Source organism: Hydra vulgaris, chromosome 01 (genome assembly GCF_038396675.1).
Source record: "Hydra vulgaris chromosome 01, alternate assembly HydraT2T_AEP".
Taxonomy (NCBI): Eukaryota; Metazoa; Cnidaria; class Hydrozoa; order Anthoathecata; family Hydridae; genus Hydra; species Hydra vulgaris.
This window is the reverse complement of record NC_088920.1, coordinates 61,720,505-61,738,072: the sequence shown is the minus strand read 5'-3', so window position 1 is coordinate 61,738,072 and position 17,568 is coordinate 61,720,505. Positions and strand designations below refer to the sequence as shown.

Here is a 17,568-nt window from a genome sequence, read left to right as displayed (position 1 = left end):
AACGTCAAAAACTTAATAGGGTAAAAACATAAATGCCACACAGCGATTCTTGATGATAAACTTTTGTTTTCTAACTAAACACTGTTACTTTATGAAAAGTTGTAATATTTAATTTTTATTCCTTTAAATATCTTTTTTCGCCAATAACTTTGTAATTTTTTTATTTTTAAATGCATATAAGTTTTTTAAACAGCGAACTAGAATTGCAAATGAACAAAAATAAGTGTAAAAAAAAAAAAAAAAAAACTATAAAATCGATCGGAAGCTTTACCTAATCCATATACAATAAATAACATCAAACGTTTTTTTGCTAGAGTCTACGATTACAAAAAACAAACTCAAGATGATTATAGTCTTTTACAGCTTCGTTGATTTGTTTTTGTTTTTTCTAAATACCAGTATGACGTTGCAGAACTTCCATCAATAACGAATGTCCTTAAGTACCACATATAATTCCGTAGTCACTTTGAATGTTTAGTGCTCTAACATCCCCATACAGTATCTACCATGGTTTGTAGAGCATGCTTGGAATTTTTCTTTTTTTTTTATTCTGTTATTTAGGTGCCCCAAGAAGACCTGACGGTCTTGTCACAGTGCATTTAACCAAGAACTTCACGCCTCCTTCCTTACAGTGACGCAAAAATATGTCCTTAGCTCGTTTCGAGCCTGGATCTTCTGCTTATAAAGCATGTGTTCTAACCACTGCGCCACGGCCACACGATTTAAGCAACAGATCTTTTGACCCATAATGACCTTTAATCTTCTAGCACCAAAAATACTTATCAGTTTGAGCGTTTGTCGTTGTAAGGGTAGAATGCAAGAAGCGAACTTGAGTCAAGTTCGACTTGAACTTTACATTGTAACCAACAGCAGCAGAGTATTTTTTGAGGGGAAAACCCATACTCTGCCGCTATTGGTTACAATGTAAAGCTCAAGTCGAACTTGACTCAAGTTCGCTTCTTGCATTCCACCCTAAAAAAACTGCATTAATAAAAGGTGTTAATATATAAAAAATAAACTTGTCTGTACTGATATGTGCAAGTTTTACAGATGTTTAAATAATAATGTAGACCACCAAAAGGTTTAGAAGACGAAATTTAATTATATAGTCTACTATTAAATATTAGCTTGTAAGCACGTTACTTTTAACAAATATTTCAAAATTTTTGTAGAATTTTAAATCTAAGATGAAATATTTGTAGAATTTTAAATCTAAGATGAAATCTTGTAATATGTAAAGCTTTTCATTTAAAATATGTCATTAACTATATTTGTGTAACAAGTTTAATTGACATATTATCATCAATAAAATATTTTCCGGGGTCCTTTATTCTTTTATTTAAACATTATAAATTGTAAACATTATAACATAATTTACATATAATAATGTTTGTTTGTTTATACAATTTCAACTTTAATATAGGTACCATCTAAATTATTTTCACTTTACTTTATTTACGAAAAATGTTCTATCTAGTGGTAACTTCTAAAATTGATCCCCGGGTAAGTAAAATATATAACGCATTATATCTAATGAAGTAAAAATTGTCAGCATATCTTTTTTATATGACTTTTAAAATTTATTTGATTGTCTTTCTACTGGTAAAAAATAATCGAAAAGTAACAAATAATTCTTTTTTTTTTTGATATGAAGGTCTATTACGTCGAACAACATGACACTTGACAAAACTTAAAAATTAAGTGACACCGGTCACATTTTAAAATCTTTTTCATTTAAGGATCTCATATTTAAAAAAGTTCGCTTGTAACATGTATGTGTACAAAATGGGTTGTTTTATAGTAAAAAGTAGAGGAAGTTTTAAAACAAACATTTTAAAAAAAAAAAAAAGTTATACTGAAATATAACTAACGAAGGAAGTTTCTGTAAAGTTTGCAGAAATTTTACGGAAATTATTATCACAATTCATAAATACAAGTATAATTTTAAGAATCATTTTATGTAAAAAATATAATTACAGGTGATACATCAGAAAGAAAAAAGACAAAATAAAAATTTTGATTTTTTTTTTTTTTAATTTTATAAAAAATTGATTGTATAAGTTGACCTTTTTGAAAACCCTATGAGTTTCTTTTTTTAATATATTGCCTAATTTTGCCCTACTTCCAAGCAGGCACACAAAGTTGTAAATGCACATTGGAAACTTTTTTGAATACTCATCTTTATGGTATATATGTTAGATATTTTATCGTGTCAAACACGCATTAGTAACTCCCTGTAGAAAATCTTTAAAAGACGCATAAATGACTGTAATTAGCTATTTTTCATACGATGGTTTCTTGGTATTAAATGCGCATTTATAACTTTCCAGAATACGTGTTTTTTTACGAATATATGTTAGCCATTTTACCGAACAGAATTCGTATTAAAAATACGTTTCAGACGCATATAAAAATGGTCACACACACGCGTCCGAAACGTGTTTCTATTACTTGTATACATAAATGCGCAGACGCATTGGCTCTTACAAAGACAACAACAAATTTATACATAAAGATTTTATTAAATCAACTGGTGCAGTGTTCAATATATATATTTGCACATATGTAATATTGTTTCTATAACATAATAATAATGTATTTTAAATTAATTTTATTTAAGAAAATTGCTTTATAACCTCAGAATATACTCAATTGGGTTAGTTTTGACTAACCTAATTGAAATATTTAGAGTCTATAAGGATGTGGTACTTTCTGCATTTCTTGCTGCTCTTTCTGTATTCTTTGTTTGTATACTTCTTTCTGTATTTTTTGTCTTTTGCTTTTTTTTGCTGTCATTAATAAGAAATACACCGAAGAACTTAATATTTTGTGTAACATTAAATGACAAACAAAGATTAATAACAACATAAAAAATCAAATTTTTGTTTGTTTAATACAATTTTTATCAATAGTAGCTCTAATATTATTCATTTCAATAACAACCTTCACATAAATACAATAAATACATAAATTTAAACTACAACTTAAATGTAAATCTGAATTAGTGAGCTTATTTTGAATTATAAAATAATTATAATTTTATACTTTAATTTTGTTATATCTATATACTAGTTATATAAAAACGTTTTTTTTAATCGAGTAAATACAATATATTTGAATTAGAGTTAAAGATCTTGCTTATTTATAGAAACTACAAAACCATAATAAATTAGTGAAACCTTTATCTCCAAATTAATAGGAATAAATAAATTTATAAAATTGAAAACAAAAGGTAATGATTTATAATTAAAAAAGTTTATTTTAAATTAAAAAATTGATGTTAAGAAATTGTGCGAATATTGCTTGTAACTCTAAGCAAGCACTTTTGTTCTTCCTCATTAAGTAGTGTTTCCATTAAGTAGTGTTTCCATTAAGTAATGTTTCCATTAAGTAGTGTTTCAATTACTTCACAATATTTTTTATTTTTACATAAAAAGTATTTGTTTCATTTAAAATTCAAGAGTTTGTTAGTTTTGTCATTAAGCTAAATGTGAATTATATTTCACATTTTTTATTATGTTTTCTTAAATACAGATTTCAAATTTAGGAGAAAATGTAGTATTTAAAGAACAACGATAGTACTTAAATCATCAGCAATATGAAACTTTAAGCTACAAATTTTACATGAGTTATGGATAAAAGTAGCTCTTAAATGGATAAAAAGGCTCTTCTTATACCATAGATTTCGAGTTTGGATAAAATCTAGTCAATGCTTGGACATCCTTTGAAATATTACATTTTTTAAAATTTCCGGAATGCATTAGAAATAGCAGTTTATTGTTTATTGCATCTCTTGTTGAATTGTGCCTGATATACATTAGTTAGCATTCATAATCAGTATCAATGAAGTCGAAATCTCAGGGTAAATTAACCATATTTGATACCCGATTTTATATATCATCTAATATATATCCACTTTACAGAGAGATAATTTAATTGTTCTACTTGTTTTCTGGTAACGAGAGATCTTCAAGTAACAGTTAATTTAATAAACTTGACAACGAATCAGCAGAAACTGTACTAGAGTTATATCTATTATTGCATATATATGATAATAGATATATTTCCAGTACCGTTTGCATTGATATGTTGATATATGTAATAGTGCATTAGCAAAGCAATATAAACCGTTTGGCTAAAATATTTCACAAATCGACATATGAGTGCAAACTGTAATAGACTCTATTATAGAGGTATTTCTACAACAATAACAACAACAGCAACAACAATAGTATATTTACCGGAAGTAAAATATATTTTTTCTATCTATACTTCTAGTTTTAACAGATATATCTCCGGTACAGTTTGCACTGATGTGTAAATGGTAACATCATTCAATAATGCAATTAATAAATGATATATAAAAGTACTATCACATAATTACCATATGCTTTTAATAATACATGATAATTGTGAGCTTTATCTGAACGATATCTTTTCTTATAACTTAATAGTATGTGATATAATATTAAAAACAAATTATATAGTATAAAGTCATATTCAATTGATCTGATTTTATAGTATATAATTTGTTATTATTATGTCATATATTATTAAGTTTTAAGAAGAGATATCGTCCAGATAGAGTTTACAATTATCATTTGTTATTAATAATAGCATATGGTAATTGTGATAGTGCTTTAATGCATTAATAATTAATGTATTAATAATTAATATTAATACATTAATTATTAATGCATTAAAGCACTATCACAAATACCATATGCTAGTATTAATAACAAATGATAACTATGAGCTATATCTGGACGATATCTCTTCTTATAACTTAGTAATATATGGTACAATATTAATAACAATTAAATTATTAATGCATTTATTATTTATACATTAAATATTAATACATTAGTTATTAATGTATTAATCATTAATGCATTAATTTTTAATGCATTAATCATTAATGCATTAATTTTTAATGCATTAATTTTTAATGCATTAATTTTTAATGCATTAATTTTTAATGCATTAATTTTTAATGCATTAATTTTTAATGCATTAATTTTTAATGCAATAATTTTTAATGCATTAATTTTTAATGCATTAATTTTTAATGCATTAATTTTTAATGCATTAATTTTTAATGCATTAATTTTTAATGCATTAGTTTTTAATGCATTAATTTTTAATGCATTAATTTTTAATGCATTAATTTTTAATGCATTAATTTTTAATGCATTAATTTTTAATGCATTAATTTTTAATTCATTAATTTTTAATGCATTAATTTTTAATGCATTAATTTTTAATGCATTAATTTTTAATGCATTAATTTTTAATGCATTAATTTTTAATGTATTAATTATTGATGCATTAGTTATTATTGCGTTAATTAATAATGCATTAAATTATTTATAAATTTAACGCATAAATAATTAATGCAATATTAATTAATAGTTAAATGAAATTTAGTGCATTTATAATTAATAAAAATATTATTAATATATTTGAAATGCTTTAGCAAAACGATATCTTTTTTTGAAGAGATATCGTTCTAAAAATACTTTACATTTTTCACAAAAGCTATGTGAAGACTCAATCTTTATAGAGCTTTTCGTGTATACCTGAAAGTTGACAAATATAATAAATATTAAAAGTTAAATATATCAAATCAAGACTTTTTGTTTAATTTAATTTTAATCTAGCGATTTTAGGGTACGCATTCGTTATTTGCAACACCAGATGTGCCGGCTGGTTTGAGCCACCCTGTCGTATAAAACTCCCAAGCAACCTTATAGTAACAGGTTGATAACTTGTTTGAGAAGTCTTTCTGGACTTGTTTTGTTAATAGTAAACGTGAGATAATAGCATAAAGTCATCAAGAAAGAACTGTTTTTGTTATTCTTGGTCTAAATAGAATTGGAAGAAATCACAAACCTTATTTAATATATAGGAAATGCTAATACAAACAATTTTGTTATTTATTACTTTTTTTTTTTATTTATGCGAAATAAAAAGAGTTTATCTAAATAAATTAAAAGAAAAACGAAATATTGCCATCTAAATTAAACTATTTTACTTTTCATTACTTACTAAATGGAGCAACTGATAAGGATGAGTAGCATCCTTATCAGTTGCTCCATTTAGTTCCAGTGGTAAGAAGCTAGTTACTGTCAACGGTATTAAAAATATTCATAAAAACTTGATAACTGTTTCGTTTCAATTAATTTTTCCTAACTACAAAATTTGATTTCAAAAGCAGTTTGTTAAAGTTGTTTTTCTCGTGTTTTGATTAAAAATAAAGTAAGTTACAGAATGGAATTTTCTTATTTCCTCGACATGGCTTTTAGAAGTCTTAGCACTTAGAAAGGATCTACTCTTTTTTATTTTTTGCTTTTTTTTGCATAACACGTTTTTTAGCATTTTTTTAAAAGTCAAAATATGACAACTTGAGTGAAATTGAAGTTTATGACCTAAAACTTTCAGGAGATGTTTATTTACTACTGATGGTTCGATTGACTCACCGTTTTTTTTTAACTTTGGTTAGATAAAAAGTTATTGCCATAATCTACTAAAGAAGTGTAAAGTTTTCAAACTTTTTAGTTAATTTATTATAAAAAGAGAAATTTTGAAAAATTTTGAAAACGCAGGGGTTAAGCAATGTTTTATCACTGTGTAAATTTTTTATTAATAAATCTTTCACTAGATCAAGATATTATCCTTTAAAATAATGCCTTTTTTTTTCCTTTTTTTCGCCATTATGGATTTTTATTGAGTTTTTAAATATATCTTTTTAAATGAAAAAAAATTAATTAAAACAAATTTTCATCAAAGCGAAACATTTTATACAATATTTAACAGTTTAATTTTTTCCCTAGTGTACCACCATTATTGTATAAATGTTAGCATTGCGTCATCTGAATAACAGTAAAATCATTATCAATAGATATAGAGACATTTTTTTTGTATTTCAGCACGAACAATGTAATAGTTAATTACTCGAGAAGTTTTTCTAATGTTATCTTTAATATACTTTAAATAGATACAAAAATGTATTTTGAAGTGCTTCAAATTGTTTATAAACAATAGATATCTGATCGCCTGTTTTGATAACATTCTGCGCAACAATTACTTTCCCATTAGTCAAACCATAACTAATAATCTCCATCAGTAATTTTGATAATCCAAAGTTTAGAATACGTCGAGAGTTCCTTATACTGACAACATAGTTTCATTTTCTTTTGCAACAAGTGTACCCATTGGTTAATTCAGATTTTTTGTTATTTTTAATTCAATAGCTAATTTTTTTAAACTTTATTTTTAGTTTGTCTAAACTATTTTATACAAAAGTAAACGAAGGGTACAATCATGTTTCTTTATGTATGACAAGTATTTTTCAAAAGGAAAAGGTGATGTTATCCAAGGGACCATATACTTTTGCATTTTGTGTCAAATATATAAGCCCATGCATAATAAATATAATCATTTTTGTGTTTTATATTTCATAAACATGGATTACAAATAGAAATAATATACTATGTGTAATCAGCATATTTCTGGCACAAATCTTTGCTTAGCAACAGATTGTCAAATCGTTATTGCCACAGAAAGAAGCATGAAGTTGTTTTAATGTGAAAGAGAAAGAATTTCATTAAAATACGCAAACCCTGATTAAAACCATAGCTACCTAAATTCTTTTGCTTTCCATGTTTCAATTTCATGAATTGATTGTGGTTTCATAGCCGTAGACATGTGGGGGTTTGGTGGGAGACGGTGCTTTTGCCTCGTCCCCCACTTTTTTGTTTTTGCTGTGCCTCTTATTAAATATATTTATAATGATTTTGAAAATATATATAAACTTTTTTTATATTAATAAAATAATTCGAAAATATTCTTAAGTGATTTTAAAACATCAAAAGAAATTATTTAGTTATTAGTATTTCACAGTCAAACAATGAAAAACTGAAACTGCCGACAGCAATTGTAAGCGCACCGATTCAATGCAATTATTTCTATGAAAAATTAGAACAAGAGATTTAATTTTTTAAATACAATATATAGAAGTCATCAAAACATGGTACTAAATTCGTGTTTATGTAAAACAATCTTTAATTAACTAAAAGCGATTAGAAATCAGGAAATTCAACTTATCTTTTGATATTAGCATCAAACGCTACTAGCGAGAGAGTATTCAGCACACTACGAAAATTTAAAAATTGGTGAAGAAGTATCGTGAACCAATCACGTCTTAACTGGTATATGGTATTAAATATACACAGCTAAAAACTGAAAAACTGAACATCATAAGTATAGCTAATGACATTGTAATGATATTGTAGCCAAAGAGAAGACAAAAGAACTGTATTTGGACAATTCAAAAAATAAACCTTGAGTTTGCTATAACGTATTACAAAGGTCTTATAATCAAACTTGTTTTTTAAAACCAAAATTTGTTTACTGTCTCTTATATACTTTAACTCTCTGAATCAATTTTTTACGTTTAAAAATAATAATTCAGAATCATTTTTTCGGATTTGAAAATATTATTTTTGACCATACTTTACTTAATACCGTAAAATATAATTTTAAATAATAGTTTAACATAGAAACCTCACGTAAAATCACGTGAAATTACGTAAAATTTTAGAAACTGGTGCTTTCAATCCGTTGAGTAACTTAGCTTATATAATGATGTTTTAAATATTTTTTGACTTAAGTTGTCCTATTTATAATATTTAAGAAATGGATAACCCATGTACATTGTACCATATATGGGGCCGTAGATACACAGATCTCCACTATAAACGTTTGAATCTCCGTAAATTTAACGCTTGTTACACTTTTTACTTGAATAGATTTATAATGTGAGCAATACAGCTACAATATAGGGTCTTTGACACTTAAAAGTAAATTTGTGAGACCCCTAAAAAAAATACTATTTTTCTCTATACATGATATAAAGGTATTACAACAGAACCTTAAAAACTTTATTGTTAAGTGAAAGATTGTTTTTGCTCATTCTCTTCATTGTTCCTCAATTTTAAATAATTTGTGGGTGTACGTCCAAACTCTGAAGAGATGTAAGGTCTCATCATTAATTGTTAGGTCATTAACACCAAGCAGGCTAATTCTGGTTGATAAAAGACTTGTAAGCCTTATTTTGGGCCTAAAATTTTTCTCATTACTCCTACAAAAATTTCTTTTTTGCTGGTGCTTGTGATTTTATGTCGTAAAATGAAATTTTAGTTAGTGAGGTAGATCGGTGTGATGTTCCTTATTTTACATATATATGTATATATATATATATATATATATATATATATATATATATATATATATATATATATATATATATATATATATATATATATGCATATACATATATATGTGTGTGTAACCAAGATGTTAAAATTCCTTTTGTGTTAAGCTGCTGAACAGACTTACCTTTAATATAGCGTAAAGTCTATAGTGTTACTTTTATTGCCTTATCAGCAAATTTAGCTCACCGGTAAAAAATCGAATTTAAAACTACGCAATAACACTCAACAAATAGATGCTGCGAAGTAAACTTTGTTTTCTAGAATTTATATGGGTAACTAAAAGTTCACTTTTTCTTACATAATTGTTTAAACATTAATCACAGGATGTCAGGTTTTTGGAAAGGAATCTAAACTTTAAATCAATCTGGAGTCCGTTTTGCTCATCAAACCTCTATTGCCCAATAATGTAAAACTTCGGCTGTTCTAACACTTACGTTTGGACTTGAGCATTGTGAAAATAAATAAGTATTAATGTAAATGCTTGATAAAGTTGAAAGCAAGTCACTCCTAAATTTTTCAAAACATACTTTATTTCATTTATCCTTTATTTTCTATCCAGGATATATCAGCAATCAAACATCAAATCAAGCAAAACTTTATTTTTCTGTTGAATAATAAAATTTCTTTGAATAATTTTAAAATTATTTAAAATGCTTAAAAAAATAAAATACCATTTGACATTGTTGAGTCGAGGTTAATAAAGAACGATCTTTAAGAAAATGCTTGAAGAAAAATCTCCATATAATCATGTTTTGAACAAAACGTTAAAAATAAAAACTCGCAAGTCTTTATATAGCGTTTATCTTTAATGTAACTTTATTTTCCTTACTTTTATAATAATTTATATAATATTATAATTTATAACGTCCCTGGTAGTACCGCGCTCAACTTGTTTCTCCGCGCATCGCAAGAACAACCTCAAGGTTCGTGTTTCGGAGTTATATAGTTGAGAGAGGGTTATAACCACTATTAAGTAGCCTCCTCATCTGTAGTGGCCTTCTCGGCCTTGAGGAGGTAAATAACAAAACAAAAAAAACAAAAAACAAAAAACTTGGGTGTTTAACATGAATGATAATAGCAATAATAGTAGTAACAATAATAATAATAATACCAAATTCAAATTGCACAATGCCACTTTTTAAAAATGAGCTATTTATTTGTTAATAAAACGCGCTTTTTTTTCAGTTTTAAAAAAAGTCTGCTATGCAAAAATTCAAGACAGAACAGAGAAACTAACAATAATCACTAAGCGCACTAAAATTATAACTAAGTCCATTAAATATTGAACATTATTTGGATTATTTGTAGAATATTTAGCAAGATCCTTTCATGTTAAAGTAAATGTTCCATTTCATCAAAAAACTTTTAGTTGTATTATTTTTTTCTCAAACATTAAAGGTTGGGATCTTTGAAACCATATCCAATGCAAAAATCATACATTTTTTTAATACTATTTCCAAATTTGTTTTTTTACCTTCATACATGACAATAAAAAGACAAATGTGCAAAAATGACAAATCTCATTAACTTACCAAAATATGAACTTACCTTATTTATGAAATTTACTTTATAACTACTCAGTAAGTTTTGAAGTGCTGCTGCTCAGAAAATTTTTGTCTGTTTTTATCCAAAAAAATGAAGTAGTGTCCGTTTCTCTTTTGCAGTCGTGGATTAATGTCAGATCTAGAAAAATCAAAGTCGGTAAAAATCGGTTTAGGAGAAATCCAATTAAAAGTTGTGAAAATTTTATTATTATTATTATTATTTTAGAAGTATATTCAATAATATTGTTTAATATCATAATGCTCTTTTGCGGTGCTGTGAAATAAGAGCATAAGGACTTCTGGGAGCACCTTAATAACCAAAAAAACACTAAAGACATAAAATTTCATTTTTAAATTTGTTGATAAAATTAAAGTACTTTGTTGATGTATTTTCTTTAAATACTCAAAAATATTATTATTTTAGACCAAAATGATGTGGTGCCAATCATTTGGAATGTGCCAGATGGTATGCCGAGTGATACGATCTACACCTTCTGTAGCAAAGACATTTGCTGCACACCTAAAAAAACTCTTCGAAGTAATTTCTATAATCTTTGTCGAGAATGTAAACATAAGCTTAAATTGCCGTACAAGTGAGTTGTTTTTTTTTTAAAAATAGGAAAAATAAAAAATCAGTGTTAAGGTTAAAAATGAAAAAGGTTTAAGGTTGAGAATTAGATTTTCTTTGTTAATTTTAGCAGATTTCTATTAACATTTTAACTTTTTATTTAAACTTAAATTTTTTAAAACTTTAAAAACCTTAAAAACCTTAATCCCTTAAATTATATAAGTATAAAACTGTGTAAAGATTTTATTGTTTATAGTTATTTTTATTTTTATTTATTACTATACTTTTGATATATTATATTATTTTTTTAACAAAAATATTGCCATTACAGAATAATATATACAAAAACTATACATATAGTTAACATAATATTTATACTTATTTAAAAAACATATAAAAAAACAAGCCTCGAAAATTGCCATATTGCTATAGACAGGAATGAAAATAACGCAATTAAAGTAGAAGCAGATTATTTTAAGAGAAAAGTTATGAAGACTATGGCAATATAATGTCACCAGTGCTCTTCAAATGACGATGGTTTAAATGAGAATAATAGTGATTAAGTCACATCGTTGTTTTATAAACCGTTTCTTTCTTATTTAAGACGCAAAGACACATTGCAGTGAAGTTTCATTATTTGTTTGTTTAAACCGGGTTTTTTTTATCACTAATATTCATTTAGGGGTAATATATAGCTTGGTTATTAAATAACGAGGGTATATATAACCCCCAAATATTTAATATATTATACTAAAAAGAATCTTTTAATAACGATTAGTTTAAATATCATAAACAAATGTTTTAATTTAATTTAACGTAAATTTACTATAAACGTAACAACGTAAATAACGGTATTATAACGGAATAATTCTTCCTTACCAGCTTTAAAAAAGTGTTGAACAAGAAGATTTTATAATTGTATAAAGACAAAATAAAACACAACCAGTTTTTTTAATTGAAAACTCTTTGATATTTTTTTGGATTTAAATTTTCAATTTTGTTACGCTCGTATTGTGTTTAAAAACTTATAAAAATTAATTTAATCCATTTCTTTTAACTGCATCAAGTTCTTTTTATTGTTGCACCATTGATTACACAACTTTCAAAAGTAATGTAGTTATACGACAAGATGTAATCATTATTATATTTATATCCTGACATATAAAAATTGTTTTTTACTTTTTTTAAAAAGAGAAAGGGTGTTAATAAAAATGCAACAGTATTTCATGCAAGGGCAGGTTTACTAAAGTATAAAACGAAACAAATTTTAAGAAAACCATATTTATAAAAAGATTTTTTGAATTACATGTTGCTATTCAAATGTATTAATGTATTAAAGATAATGTCACAATGATTAATTGAAAATAAGTAAATACTCGCATGAGCCTCCTTGACTATTTTGATACTATATTCAACATTGGTTGTCTCTACTAATTTGATATAGCGTTTAACATTGATTGTTCTTACTACACCTTTTCAGGATTTTATTGTGAATTTGAAAGTTGTAATTAAGAGTAGCAAGATGTAATTGATAAGATGAATGATGTAATTAGGAAAAGTAAGATATAATTGAGAAGATAAAAGTTCTAATTAAGTTACGTCAGATGTAGTTGAGAAAATGAAAGTTGTAATTAAGAAATCGTAAAATGTAATTGAGAACATGGTGGTTGTAATTAAGGAAAGTATAAAGAAAACAATGTTCTTTGTATTTTAAATATTGTATTCCTAATATACATTGTACTTTAAGACTGGAAATAATATTATAATATCAATGAAGTATAGCAAGTCATGAAAGAGGCATTTGAGGTTAAGGCTGTAACTGGAAAAATCCTATTAGGTGTCAAGTAAAATTTTATTTTGTTTTTGTTTATGAAAAATTTAATTGAGACTTCTGGTGAATAATAAATAAAACACAAATAATATCATTACTGTATTACTGTATTGTTGGTGCATACAAATGCTAAATTTGATATTATTAACTTATTAAAATGCATGTCCAAGAAGATCTTTTATAATGACCTTTAAGGTGGTTGTACACCAATAAAAGTGAAAAAAAAAAAAATTTTTTAAATTTGTTATTTAACCAATATAATTATCGCAGATTTCGAATTTTTAGTTGATTTAATTAAATTAAAAAAAGCTTCACATGTTAAAACTTGTTTCAAATGTATCGGAATAAAATGTTTTTCATTTTAACCCCTAGCAACGCTTTGTTTATTCCGTTGTTATGCGCTTCAGAAACAAGTTAAACCATAAAAAAGCCATAAAAAACTTACCTTGTCAACTCTTTTAAGTGCAAAGTTGGAGACTGCAACGACTTCTTGTTAATTAGTTTAGTATGATGGCTTAATTGACGTAATTCGCTTCTTGTTTCAAGCTGCATTCAAGCTTTATTATTTATGCTATAGTAGATCTTTAATCTTTTTAAAATAAAACTAATATGGGTGGATCAAAGAGAAAACAATTATCAAATAGAATATATAATAATAAAAAAGCAAAATTTCGTGGAAACAGATATACAAAGATTCCTTCTTCAGAAACGAAAACATTATCTTTTGTTGAATCTGCCACACATTCTGCTTCTTCAAAAAAATTAAATATTGCTGATAGAGATTTTCAAAATATTCAAAGTACCGATTTTAACTTTGTTATGAACTTTAGTCTGTTGGAAAACGTTATATCGCTACTGAAATGCCCGAATTTGTGTCAAGATAATGTTTTTTTAATGTTTGATTCCTCAAAAAAGTATGGTTTAAGTATTGGTTTAAAAATATGTTGTAACAGTTGCAATTGGAAAACTGAGTTTTTTTCATTTGCTACATTTTGTAAAAAAAATTTAATCGAACAACAAGAGCGTAGTAAAAGCAAATGTAGTTGACAAAAACCATTTGATATTAACACACGTGTCATTGTAGCTTTTCGTGAAATGGGTAAAGGGTTATTATCATTAGAAAAATTTTGTGGAATAATGAATATGAAGCCACCTATGAGCAAAAAAAGCTACAAAAAAACTTTACATAACCTGTTAGATGTTTATCAAAATTTAGTTGACCAGAACATGAAAAATGCTGCTGATGAATTAATCCTTGCAGGTGAAACATCAAGAGAAATTATGTATAGCTTTGATGGCTCGTGGCAAAAGCGTGGTTTTACTTCAAATAACGGAGTTGTTTCAGTTGAAAGTGGTAAATGTATTGACTTTCAAATAGAAACAAAAGCATGTAAATTATGTTCAATATGGAAGTTAAAAAAATATACGTACCCAGTTGAATGTGAAAAGTTCCAATCATCACATTACCAAAAGTGTAAAATTAGTCATACTGGATCATCATCGGCTATGGAATCAAGTGGTGTTTTAAAACTTTTTCATCGTTCTGAAAAGAAAAACAACTTAAGGTATACCACACATCTTGGTGACGGAAATAGTAGTTTTTATACCAGTGTTGTTGCTGCTAAACCATATGAAAATAATGTAAAAATTTTAAAATTTTTACTTTTATTTTAATCATATAATATATGTTATGCACTATTAAAAATTGAAAAAAAAGTTGAAATGCAAGTTTTTTTTTAATGGTATACTACCACCTTAAGCTACATTGTGAATTCACAACTCAAATAATGTATTCTCATTTAAATATTACAATTTCTTAATTTCAACTTTTGTTTTTCTCATTACATATTTTGATTTTCCGAATACATATTTATATGTTGGGTATCTCAATTACATTTTAAAATTTCCTAATTACATATTGTGTTTCTTAATTACATATTGCGACTTCTATATCACATGTTGTATTTCACAATTACATTTTTTTTTTCTTAATTACAACTTTCAAGTTCTTAATTACATCTTGAAAACGTGTAGTTTGTTATTCATCATTGTTCAACATAGTTCAATGTTGTTCAACATTGATTGTTTTTACTAGTTTGATACTATGTTCAACATTGGTTGTTCTTACTAATTTGATAATGTGTTCAATAATGGTTATTCTTCCTTATTTGATATTTTGTTTAGCATTTCTTAATAACTTGATATTATGTTTAACATTCATTACTAGTTTGTTGTTATATTTATTATTTATTACTAATTTGATATTATGTTCAACATAAGTTATTTTAATTAGCTTGATATTATGTTCTGCATTAGTTGTATCTACTAGTTTGATACTAGCTGCCAGGGCACGTACAATACGGGTCATTGCGAGTCTGCTACATACCTGGATATTTCTAAACTTGTTCCTAATTTGGTCTCTATACTTCAATAAATTTTAGTAAACGTTAAAACATTATTTGATTTTAAGTTTTTGACTTTTGCCTAGTAAACTCAGATTGGCTCAGAATTGGTCAATATTTGGTCAAAAATGGATAAAATCAATATTTTATATCTTTAATCGACTTTAATTTAACGTAAACATTTATTGATTTAAAATTTACGCTTTAAATCTTTTAATATATACGTTTATTAAACGTCAATCAAACGTTTACAACTTTGATAATAAAACTGTTATTCTAAAATCTAATGTAGGGGCTAGACAACATATAGGTTTGACGTCACCCTAAGACACCCTCGGAGAGCGTTTTTTATTATACTCTCTTTGGTTACTCTTTAGTAGCCTAATAAATTTTTTTACACTTGGTACAGAAATCTTTATTTATATCAGAAATCTTTTTACAACTACTGTTATCACTACCTGCCTCAGAGAGATTTTTACAATGGTTTTTTACAACTTATGTTGTCAAGAACCTTTTACACCTGCATTTGATTTCAGCTTGGTAGGCAAAAAGAGAATTTCATTTTTTGCATGTTTTTCTCAATTGAGTTTGCTGATGAGAACGTAACTCTCATATGAGAACGTACTTGAAACATTTTTATGAAATTTTAACACCAAAAAGCCATGAGGTTTGAGCTGCGTCACGTTGGACACGGCGGTGACGTATTATTTGCTCAAAATCGACCCCAAATAGTTTACGCGACCATAGGCTACTTCATTAGCCAGCTATGGGTTATAAATAGTTTTGTATTGTAAGCTATGTTGTTTAGTTAATAATTTCGAGTTGCTGTGTCGATAGGAATATTAACTTGCGTACGGTGACTAAAAACAAATTTATATTCTAGTTGATCCCCAAAGCTTAATAAATGAAATAGTCCGTTCGCATTAAAGCGTTCAAATTTAGAGGGAGGGCAAGACTTAAATCCATTTGGGGCTGACCCTCGTATGAAAACGAGTGAAATTTCAGCATTGTTCCTAGTAGTGCTACCTGACAAAGATCCTGATCTTAGAAGGGTTAACTTTTTTTTTTTTTTTTAAACATTTTTCCAACAAGGCTGGGAGCAGTTACTAATTAAAGTTGGAAGTTACTGAGAGAGAAAAGATGAAGATTGTAGAGCAAGATAACGATTGACGGACGACTTAAAAGATTGCAAATTATATGAATCAAGAAAGCAAGATGAAGGAAGCGAATTCCAAAGAACTGATGTTCGAGGAAAAAATCTAGACGAATAAGCGTTTTTGGAGCACTTAGTAACAGTCACAGAAAAAGGATGACACTTAATTGAATGACGAGTAACACGAGAATAAATTTTAGTAGATGGCACAAGAGACGCTAGCTTTTTAGAGCAGTGCCCATTATAGTATTTGAAGAAAATAGAAAGAGAAGCAACATTACGACGATATGATAATGGTTGGAGGTTGGCTGCAAGAGCAGGTCCAACTATGTTTACAATGCGTTTTTACACCTTGTCTAAAAGAGAAAGGGCATCATTAGAAGATCCGCTTCAGATATGGCAACAGTATTCTATACAAGGCAGGATTTGAGATTTATAGAGATAGAGAATAGAATCCAAATTAAGAAAGTGACAAGCTCGATAAAGAGATGCAACCTTAGCAGGTGCTAATTTTGCAACTGATTTGAAATATGGTTTTCAAGAAAGATTAGAAGTAAGAGTTAATCCTAGAAGATGAAGATTGACTCATCGAGTACATCACCGTTCATAAATATAGGAAGATCTAAATTATTGCGATAACGATTGGCTGAAAAAATTGAGTTTTATCTGAATTAAAGTTCACCAGCCACTGTGAACCCCATGCTGTAGCAGAAGTGAGATCCTTTTCAAGCTTAAATGCCCCCTCCAAGCAATCAGAAAGTGTTGCTTTCTTATCACGACAAGAATAGATGATAG

The 17,568-nt window shown here is 26.9% G+C and overlaps 1 protein-coding gene across 5 annotated transcripts in view; it reads left to right on the top strand.

Moving 5' to 3' along the window:
* The window catches only part of LOC136075500 (uncharacterized), a 96,759-nt gene that overhangs the window by 61,192 nt on the left and 17,999 nt on the right, over positions 1 to 17,568 (top strand). For all 5 annotated transcript variants that reach the window (XM_065788868.1, XM_065788866.1, XM_065788869.1 and 2 more), the window contains one exon: positions 11,244 to 11,412. In XM_065788868.1, the coding sequence (XP_065644940.1) occupies positions 11,244 to 11,412 (169 nt within the window). The remainder of the gene's footprint in view (positions 1 to 11,243; positions 11,413 to 17,568) is intronic.